The sequence below is a fragment of the Carassius gibelio genome, chromosome A6 (assembly GCF_023724105.1).
Source record: "Carassius gibelio isolate Cgi1373 ecotype wild population from Czech Republic chromosome A6, carGib1.2-hapl.c, whole genome shotgun sequence".
Classification (NCBI taxonomy): Eukaryota; Metazoa; Chordata; class Actinopteri; order Cypriniformes; family Cyprinidae; genus Carassius; species Carassius gibelio.
The window spans coordinates 29357628-29368793 of NC_068376.1; the positions used below are offsets into that span (position 1 = coordinate 29357628).

Genomic DNA, 11166 nt, shown 5'->3' on the forward strand with positions numbered 1-11166 from the left:
CAGGGCTGTTGTTGATAGGCCTTGTGGGGCACTTATCAGCCCATCAGACTGCTTTGGACTGGGGCTCCTCATGATACAACCTAATTTAGCTTTCTAAGAGATAAAACATTTTCATTTAAAGAAATTTCCATTGATCTTTTTAAAATGTCCACAATAAAGTTGCTTAATACAGTATGTATATTGTCTGTGAGAGCAAATCTTCTCCTGAGTAAAAGTATCTAGTAATCCATAGGTTTTGAAAGAGATCTTCCATCGGTTATTTTTCATTGAAGAAGATGAACATTATCTGTCTGATTATCATTAGCAATTTGCTTTAGGGATGAATTCACTTCATGGGTTTCAGTTTTTGCCTTTTATATTATTTTAGCATTTATAAGATCATTTTATGTACATTAGTTCTGCTGTTTCTAGAGAAAGAGCCTCTACACTGTAATTGTTTTTTTTTAATAAGTTAATGTGAAAAAAATTATTGGAGTATGTTTTGTAAGAAAATACCATTTCAGTATTTATAATTCAAAGCTTTATGTTTTATTTCAATGTTACTTACCTTTTTTGTAATTATTTGTGAAATGTAGAAGCAATTTCTTAGTGAACATTTTCAAAATTTTCACTCCGAAATTGCAAGTAAATTTCACAAGTAATTACAAAGAAATGGCAAGTAACACATTTAATTAAAAATATGTGTTTCCGTTTTTATATAATAATTTTTGCATTTAGATAATAATTTTAAACCCATTAAATCTGCTGCTTCTGAGATGTTTCTCCTGGGAAAATTAACCAAGAATCCAAAGTCTGCAGCCCAAAGTATTTCAAACATTTCTCGTTAAATTCTCCTAAAGTTTAATTATCTTCAATCTATATTACTTTTATAGCAGCAAGCATACTGTATGATAACTACTGATCTCGTTGGTTTTTGTTTTTCTATTGGAATTTAAGAAGAAACATCTGAAATTTTATAATAAATATACTGAGATTTAAATGAAGTCTCATAAGCTATAAAAAACGACAACATCTGAGCATTAAAGTCTTCCTTTAAGCTTTGCATAAGATGAATATTATCTCTCATAAGTTTGTTTTACCAGTAACAATTTACTTGGTTTAACAGTTCAACTTTCCTTGTGATGATCAGTTTTTCTCTTTTCTATAATTATTTTTTTGCATTTATATAATCATTTTGTACACAATGGAAAAGGATGAGATATTTGTGAGATTATTATTATTATTTATTTTTTCTGACACATTGATTAGCTGTATGTTTCCTCAGTGGAACCATGCTCTGTGTTTGACCCTACGTGTGATTCAAATATTAACTGTAGACAACACTATTCTCCATGAGAGATAATGACAGGTATGTAAAGTTTGCCATACTTGGCTAAACATAGAGCTGTTAGGCAGCTGATACCGCCACTCTGCTGTTGTGAGATACTAAAAGCTATTTTGATGTGTTGACTTAAAAATGCATGCGTGCAATGCTTTCATCTGGGCTTAGTTTTTGCTAGCTTTCTCTAGATGTACTTAGCAGTTATGTAAAGTCTTAAGGTGTCATAGTCACAGAGATTAGCTGCTTTAGATAAAGTCTGTACTTTCAAAATAGAGTGTCTTGCCAGATAGATTTTCATTAGAAGTGATAAAATAATCTCTGAATTTGCATTCTTCCTTCACTCTAAAAACGGCTGGGTTATTTTTTAACCCAAAATGTTGGGTTGAGTATGTTGGGTCATTTTGTTGGGTTATTTTATTTCTTTTTAAACACTTTTGGGTAGTTTCAATTTACCAGGTGTTGGGTTAAACCTGCTGGGTTGCGTCGCTGGGTTGTTTCAGGCCAGCGCTGGGTTATTTAACGCGCCTTGAAGATGTTTAAATCGCTCCCCAACTGTCACTTTGGAAGAACAACGGGGCAAAGCCACGGCTTTCAACTGTTTTAAGGTAAGTTTATTTAATTTTTTCTTTAATAATTATTTTAAATTGGCAGAATTATAACTTTTTTTGCGCAAACAATACTGTTAAACGTCTAACAGTTACAGGCCAACATTATTTACGTTAAATGATGAACTGTTCACCTCAAACGGCCAACCTACGTTACGTGACTCGAATAATCATGTTAAGATATCTGAGACGACATATTAATACAGTTTTTATTAAGTTTCAGACAGTGACGGATGGCTGAAATATGCGAATAACTGTGAAAATAGAGGAAAAAGTAGTTTCTGACACTGGAAAGCGAATTTGACATTTAAGTGAGTCAAATGAGTTCAAAAAGTGAATACGACATTCTGCTCTAATGTAAACGCATGCAGTTGTCCATATCGACATGTAAATCATACAAATTACGTGCAATATAGTCGGACCGCAGGTCTAAGAGAACCGACGATCCAGTTCAAATAAACCGGTTCAGTCTAACAAAGTGATTCCCGGAAAATAATCGACGTCTCAGGGCATTTCAAAGTGCGCGGATGCACAGCGAGTGTGGTAGGCCGCGTTAGTGAGGTGATTTTATGCTTTTGTGGTTTATAAAGTCTTTTTACATACAAGTTATAACTCAAAATGTTGTTTTTTCCTGTCAGAAAAGCACATGGATACATTTGTGAGAGAAAAACTCGTCGAGTGCAGCCTTATTGAGGCGTCTAACGGTAAGTTCATGTTTATTATACATTTTACATAATTGCTTGTCTGTTATAATCAACTAACGTTAACCCTCACGTAACTTAAACGCACATATATTTTTATTTCGTGCTATAGTTAAAGCTGCACTTAGTAACTTTGTGTTAAGAATGTACATTATTTATGAGCGTAAACATCATAAACATACAGATCGTGTTTTTGACTTGTCCTTATCACTTTGGTACACCTATAAGTGTTTATATATGGACTGTTTTAAAGCTGCGGAGTAACCCAGTACCTGCGTGACTTGTCATAGAAATGTCTTTGAGCGCTTTCAGTGTGATCTCCCTTACTGTGCCAGCGACTGTCAGTGTTTGATAAAGCCAGGATATTAACATAAAACTGTGATTTATAATGACTGGAACATCCCATTGATTAGACAGTTTGAAAGCACAACTTTCAGCCAATCACTAGAGCATATTCTGCTTCTGAAGACCAACTCATAGGTGAATTTAACTCATAAACATGATGGACTCAATTTCATGATGAACTTCACACAGTTAATTGAACTGATTCACTGTTATTAAAACCATTTTTTTTTTTTTTTTTTTTTTTTACTTTATTCTAAAGGTTGGAACAAACATGGAATTCCTTAACCGAGCAGAGTCCACAAAACCCCATACAATTGTTGTGGCGATTTAAAAATGCCAGCAGATCTCTCAGGCATTGATCATAATCAATGGACAGGTAAGGATATTCTGGACAATTTTCAAAAGGAATTGCAAATTGTATATTTAATTGCAGTTTTCCACATGTGGACGCATACATTGTGACATAGTCCGAATGCAATTGAAAAGCCTTACACAGAAAGCTGTCAATTTGTGTCAAGCGTGGGACTATACTATGGGGCGTGTTTTTTATTGGGATATATTCTGTAGTTTTTACCCCAAATCTCTCACTGTTTGTACTCTGCTGCACATCAGCAAAACAACATTGCAGTTCTACTCCGATTTACCTATTTGCATCTTACCCTATATTTTATTCCTCAGGTGAAAAGTTTAATGGTGAATATTGACCAATAGTACCATGTGGCTCTAACAGTTAGCAGGCTATAGTAGCTGCATTTGGGGTAAAAATGACAGAATTATTTATTGTGTAAGGTGCAAAGAATATTAGGAGATCCGGGTTGCACTGTCTGTTCTTTAACACGCATCTCTGTTCTTTAACACGCATCTGTCTGTTCTTTAACACGCATCCTTTAGTAGTGCCTTAACCTCCATTGTTCAAAGCATTTCGGCACAATTGTCTTTGAGTGACATCACCTCCCAATACAAACACTCTCCATAGTATGGTCCCACCTCTGGCAAAATTGACAGTTTTCAATGTGAATCATTGGAAATTCAGATGCTAAAGTAATTGCGATTCCATTTGAGTTTTGACAGGTAACGTGCGACACAGTGAAAAAACAGACATGGTAATTACCTCATGTACTTGTTCTTATGTTGCATCTATGCTAACATTAGTCTGTTTCTCTCTTATTCTGAGGTCACCGTAGCCACCAGATCCAGTATGTATCCAGATCAGATGGTGGATCAGCACCTAGAAAGGACCTCTACTGCCCTGAAAGACAGTGGAGACCAGGACAACTAAAGCCCCAGATACAGATCCTCTGTAAAGACTCAGAGGACCACCAGGACAAGACCACAGGAAACAGATGATTCTTCTGCACAATCTGACTTTGCTGCAGCCTGGAATTGAACGACTGGTTTCGTCTGGTCAGAGGAGAACTGGCCCCCCAACTGAGCCTGGTTTCTTCCAAGGTTTTTTCTCCATTCTGTCACCGATGGAGTTTCGGTTCCTTGGTTTTCCTAAGTTGGGGACCATTAAGATCAAGCGATATCATCGACTTGATCGCACAGAGGGACGATACATCACTGAATCAATGATGAACTGACTTTAACTGAAAACTGAGTGTTTACTGTTATCCCTTCACATTATTACACACTATTTTCCTTTTAATATTGTAAAGCTGCTATGATGCAGTATTTGATCAATATGACAGGATTATTACTCATAATACATGGAAAATACAGCTGCAAAGGGACTTTGAAACTGAAACAGTAATTTTTGTTCTGTGTTTTTGAAACAGTGTTTTTATTCAATATTTGCAATTGTGTTTGGATTATGTCACAATGTGTCTTTATCTCATTTCCTTTTGAAAATTGTCCTTCCGTTGACAGGCTCTATAGCAGAGTACACTGCTCTCAGGTGTAGATCTTTGCTTCAGAGCTTAAGTGTTTGACAATAGTACACCCAAAAATGAAAATTGTCATTAATTATTCACCCTGGTCTGAAACCTCTCGAATTTCAATTTGTGTTCTGAAGATGAACGAAGGTCTTACAGGTTTGTAACGACATGAAGTTGAGTAATAAATGACAGAATTTTCATTTTTGGGTGAACTATATGTTGAACTACCCTAAGCAGTGCACATCTACCTACATATGAGTCTTTATATACTTGATATAAATTTAAGGACATCTTTAAATAATTTTACATTTAAATTTAAAGAATGTTAATTGTCAATGTCATTTCACTGTGTATTTAAATAGCTAAACATGTCAAAATGCAATAGTTAAACAGCTAGACAGGTCACTCAGAAATAATTTTCTTATTTATTGCAACTGTAATTCTGTGATTTTTATTTTATTTATTTATTTTGCATTTGCTGGAAACAAAAAAAAAAAGGAAAAATTCCATATTGTTTGTCATTGGTACAAATTTTTGAATGTGAGATGGCATTAAAATTATTTTTTAACAGTCTAAATTACCTGTATTCTTCATTATTTATTAATCCATGATTGCTTTGTTAAGCAAAAGTAAAATTATGAGAATAACCCAGCAAGAATAACCCAGAATCATAAAAATGCAAACCCACAAATGGTAAAACTGACTCTAACTTGGGTTTTCTCAATAACCCAGCATGCTGGGTTAAAATGTGTAAACCAGCATGTTGGGTTACTTTAACCCAGCACGTGTTCTGTCCAATATTTACCCAGCGCTGGGTTGCCAATTGGGTTATTTTTAACCCAGCCATTTTTAGAGTGTTGTTTTTGTCTCTGTCACCAAGTTACCAGACTCTCTCTGGTTGCAGAAAGCATTTGCACGATGCTGTTTCTTGGCTGGATTTTGTTTGTGTGGGTGTGTATTTTAGCAATGCTTTCTCTTATCTGCATATCATGCATCATTTACAGGCTTTCTGAGAGACATTATATGGGGTGTCTTCCATCATTCAGCTTTTATACTATGACTCAGAAGCTGTTATTGTGTCTAAACGGCTTGCTAGTGTCATCTGCAACGTTACTAGCTGTAGAGAGCCCTAGAAGGGTCAGTCTGCGGGTAACTCGTGTCCTGTTTACTCTCATGAAGAGCTCTGCTGGATTTGGTTCTTGGCTGATGTGGAAACCCAGGATTATAGATACTGCATGCCAGTCGTGACCGGACCGTATTTAGAGCTGCTGTTGATACTGAACGTTGGTGTGAGAGGATTTAGCATCATTTTATATGTGCTTGTGTTTGTGATTTATTTTTTGTCACATATACAGGGCAAGATGTTGATACTGATTTCAGAAGAACACCTTTTTTGAAATATGAAATGCTTCAAAAAATTACGTGTGTGTTTAATATGTATTATTGGCTCTTTGATGACTTTTCAGCAAAATTTCAGCTGAACATATAGAATTTTATGAATTATTAATTTATTAATTTGTTTTCACCAGAATAAAATTTGGCGCCATCTGGGGATAGATTTATGCTTCTTCAGTGAGAAATAGTGGTTGTGTTTAATATTTGATTCAGCTCAATTCACACCTTTTTGACTCATTACTAAATCACACAGCCAAAAGATGACATTTTTTACATTAAATTATATGTGTATGTTGTAGTAAACACCCCAAAAATAACTAAATTGAGTCAAAATTGACTCAAAAACATACTTCTATTTGAAATGTTCATTGCTGCATATTGTGCATTCCTGCAGAATTCATCTTGATTCACACACTATTTAGGCATAAACTTGGCAGTAGAAGTACACTATTGTATTCTTAACATAGCTTGTTTTTTGATGATGGTGGGAAAAGCCATCTGTGGAAATTTGTTTCCTCCAGCAGCTGCTCTGAGAACAGTTTTGTTTATTCGTTTTCATTGTTTAATTCAGATTTTGTTAGTCTTTAGACTCTAGATGACAGCATTACGGTCTCTGTGATATCTTTAGGCTTCTCTGTGAGTCAGTGGTCTCATTAGATCAGGCCTGTGACAGGCTCAAAGACATAAACACGCTTTGTTCTCATCACACTTGTGTTTTTGATGTGTGTGTGTGTGTGTGTGTGTGTGATGTCATGGACAAAACAAGCCAGTCATCTGAGAGTGTTTTCATCTGTTTACAAACATTTGTGACTCATGTTTGTTCAAATTAAAATTGCATTCTTAGTTGTTATACCACAATGCATGGCACAGCCCAGTCAAAGAAAATCCTAAAAAATAATAAATCCCAGTAAACATAAAAAAAGGAAAAAATTTATTATTGCAAAAATGTCAGTTGAAAATAATATTTTGCATTTCACAATAAAACTGTTTATTAAATCTAGTACATATTGAGCACCAAACTGGGCACTTGTGTTTTTAACATTTACCAAACATGTTTTTCATGAAAGTGACCAATCTGTCCTTCTAGGTTCACCGAAGTCTGTATTTCTACTGTATTTCACTGTATTTCTATTGAGCGTGAGCCAGAGCGCCAGCTCCCTGACCAAAGCCAAAGCCCTTCGGTCCAAAGCTCTTAGCATAGCACCCTGTAGAAATAAAATATGAGTAGAAATAGAAATAAAAAAATAATGTTATTATAAATATAAATACTGTGAATATTAAATATAACTAATAAAATAAATAATGCTTTTATAAATATAAATTCTAGAAATATAAATAAAGATTAAATAAAGAACATAATTATGAATATCGTTTTAAATATGCTGTTATAGAAATTTAAATAATATGTAAATAATTATAAATATTCAATAAAATAATGTTATTGTAAATATAAATACTAAAAATATAAATGCATGTTCATGTTATTAGAAATATAAATAATTATATATATTAAATGTAAATAATAATGGAGTTATTAGAACTAAAAATTCTATAAATATCAGTACATTAAATAAATAATATTATTATGACTATAAATTTAAATATTTTGTTATTATATAAATATTATTAGAAAATATAAATAATATAAATATGAAATAAAGAATATGATTTAACATTAATATGAATTGTTTATATTTCTGTTTATTTCTGAACAAATCCTCAGTATCTTAATATCGAATAAATACTCCTGTATGCATGATATTTGATACTGACCTTTACAGTAAATCTCTCCATCTTTATCTGCTAGAGTTGTGGACTCCAGACTCTTTCCACACTTTGCGCATCTGAAGCAGCTCTTATGCCAAGACTGAAAGAGGAGAAAAGTAAGGCCCGAAATGTCATAGTTGTCAGTGTTTTTTTTTGTTTTTTTTTGTCATTTCATGCTGGCTGACTGTACATAAAACATCAGACATGTTAGGATTAGTAGAGATTTTGTCAGTTTGCAGCATTATTTGGCTTTCATATGAGGGCGAGTTAGGACATAGAGTTTTTATGTTTACGTTAAGACTACTTTGGCAGCCAAGCCAAAACAATTAAGCCTTTTCTCTAAATTAATTCAAAGTTGTGTTAACCAGTTTGGTTAGGCGTTAAATCCAGGCAAAGTGACTGCATCAAGAAAAAGCAACTCACGTTTCCTCCTCCAACCACCTTCTCTGCCGCATACACGGCGTTTCCACAGCGAGGGCAAACCTCTGAACCGCCGAGCTTCTGAGCAAACTTTGACGGGTTGGGGTTGTTGGTCAGACGATGGGATGTTTGTCTGTGTGAAAGATAGAGAACGGCTACTTTAATGCACACTGGTAAAGACACAATGAAAATGAAAACATGCTACTAACCCGGCCGGTTTGATTCCCAGAGCTTCGCCCGTGTCCATGCTAAGCGTTCCCGCTCCTCCACCAAAGCCGTAGCCTTTTGGCCCGTATTTCTTGCCGTAGCAGGACTTGCAGTAGATCTCGTCCTGATGCACAGCTACTGTTGTGCTGTCCAGGTTCTTTCTGCACACCACTGCAGTTAACACAGACCTACATTCATGATCAAGACACTGTTATTATGCATTTGACAATTTGCATAAATGTCGGTGCCAAAGGGGGCCATTCAGGGGCCTTGCACCCCCAAGTGATTTAGTGTGCTCCCATTTTTCCCCTGAAGTCTGTTCTATATACTCTATTCTCTCTCTCTCTCTCTCTCTCTCTAATATATATAAATTGATGCAAACACTGGTGTCTCTACAAATCTGAGCACAGTTTGAGACTCAGTTGAGATCTCGTCTGAAACTCTAGATTAGTGAATGCAACTGAGTACTTTTTCTCCGGAGAAAGATCTGAAGAAAAAAAAAAAAAAAACGGAGATATTAAAACACAACCCTAAACATATACACTGTCCATACTGTTTGCTAATGTACTATGTAAATGTGTCTGTGAGAGTCATTTACACATAAACATTCATCTGTTCCACAGATCTGCAGTCAGATGCAGAAGATGCACAGCCATAAAAGGCAGACGAATTCACTGGGATGTACAACACCTAATATAGACTCGCTGTTAAACAGGAAAGATTTACTCACTGCTCTGACTTTTATACAAACTCATGCCAGCTTTCTTCTCTGAGGACTTTTCTCATTAGTTCAGAAGCGCAAACTATTATTAATGATCCAACAGTTATTACTTGATTTACTAAAATAATTCAAAATAAATAGACTTATAACTTATATAAATTATAACAAAATATGAATAAAAAATAAAATCAAATAAAACCTTTGTCCTTAGTTCAGAGGCGCAAACTATGAATGATTCATTTGTATATTTCCGGGTAATTATAGTTAAATAAAACCATTAAAAATTGTTAGATGAAAATAAATAAATAATATAAAAAAGGTAAACTTAGTTTAACTTGATGTACTACTATAACTTAAACTTTTTAAACTTTAATAGTATTTCAATAATACAAGAATAACACTGATGCAATTAACAAATCAAACAATTATTATTATTATTATTATTTTTATAAATGAAATCCATGGCATTTGTGGAGATTTGTGCCCGAACCAGAACAAACTCTATAATGAAATAAAAATGTTCTTCGGGTTGGTGTCATGCTATCGCATTCACAGCTGTCAGTTTTGTTCAAAAACATTATACTATATATTTCCATTATATATATATATATAACAGCAGGTCTCAGGTTAGCTGTGTGTGTGTGTGTGTGTGTGTGTGTGTGTGTGTGTGTGTGTGTGACTTACTGCACAGAAAGCAGGACTTGTGGAAGCTTTGTCCTTCACACTGAACCTCCTCTGCGAAATACACCGTCTTCTTACAGCAGCCACACTTGTTTCCTCCTCCCAGCGGCATCCTGACAGCATTAAAAGACATGAAAACATGGAGAAATTACAGCCAGACAGAAACAGACATTAAAACATGCACAGATACTTCACAAATGCGCCTTATTGCATTGTATACGCACAATATTTTTTGTCATTTCTGTTGTGGGTTTTATGTGTTTTAATTTATCAGTTTTCTTCATCACTAAATTCTGACATGATAAAGCATCATTTGTCATTGCCATTGTTTTTAAATAATCCAAATGGCAACATACTGGTTTTTGGAAGTCATGGAAGAATCTGGAAACTTTATTGTAAAGTGTTATATACTCCATATAGACTGTAAGTCTGATATCAAACCAGGATAAAGGGTCAATACACAAGCATTCTGTCTTTCCTACTGTTACATAAACTTTATTTTATGGAGAGTAATAGTTTAAAGCTCTTACCTGCGGTGATAGTTCGTCTGGTAGAAGATCACGGAGAGTCCTGGAGAGTCTGAGTCCTCAAATGAGTCCAGAGAGGATGAGACAGATGAAGAGATGAGGAGAGGGAGGGAAAACAGATGCAGAACGTGACAAAGGAAGAGAGAGAGAGAGAGAGAGAGAGACTATTTTTTAACCTATCCGCCTGTATTTAAATCACTATTTGACAGTTTTCTTTTCTAATGATGTCTGATCTTTTCAGAATTGTAATGCTTTCAGGAAGACATGCAGTGTTGTAGTGACCCATTAAATGTTTGTACAAGTGTTTTAACCTTAAACGGTGTTAGGAACACTTCAGTCCCTCATCCTCCTCTGCTGCTGGATCCCAAAACCCAGATCTCATAAGGAAATGAGAAGCAGAAGATGGTCAGCTAGTTAGTTAGTTAGTTAGCTGGTTAAGAAATAAAGCATCTATTTAAAAGTAGATCGAGCAGATTAAAGCTTTTAAAGAATCATTGTTAGCCAACTATGATCACAAGTTCTGCTAAACTCTACTGGTAACGACAAAACTTGTGACTACACTTGCTGCTTTGTGGAAATGAACTACTGATTAGTTAAGA

The 11166-nt window shown here is 34.8% G+C and overlaps 1 protein-coding gene and 1 long non-coding RNA gene across 3 annotated transcripts; one reads left to right on the plus strand and one right to left on the minus strand.

Annotated features, from left to right (window-relative positions):
* Positions 1 to 1659: 1659 nt before the first annotated feature.
* LOC128016016 (uncharacterized) lies at positions 1660 to 4606 on the plus strand. 2 transcript variants are annotated; one of them, XR_008184051.1, is made up of 4 exons: positions 1660 to 1926; positions 2565 to 2630; positions 3232 to 3348; positions 4147 to 4606. It is a non-coding gene; the product is annotated as an uncharacterized LOC128016016 (long non-coding RNA). The 2 variants fall into 2 exon arrangements; XR_008184050.1 differs by having other exon boundaries at positions 1660 to 2630.
* A 2546-nt stretch (positions 4607 to 7152) lies between these two features.
* LOC128015177 (cysteine and glycine-rich protein 1-like) lies at positions 7153 to 10713 on the minus strand. Its single transcript, XM_052598853.1, has 6 exons — positions 10571 to 10713; positions 10044 to 10153; positions 8641 to 8809; positions 8435 to 8564; positions 8018 to 8111; positions 7153 to 7449 (listed from the first exon to the last, which is right to left on the minus strand). The coding sequence occupies exons 2-6, from the start codon at positions 10150 to 10152 to the stop codon at positions 7373 to 7375; spliced, it is 579 nt and encodes a 192-aa protein (XP_052454813.1). The 5' UTR covers position 10153; positions 10571 to 10713; the 3' UTR covers positions 7153 to 7372.
* Positions 10714 to 11166: the final 453 nt, after the last annotated feature.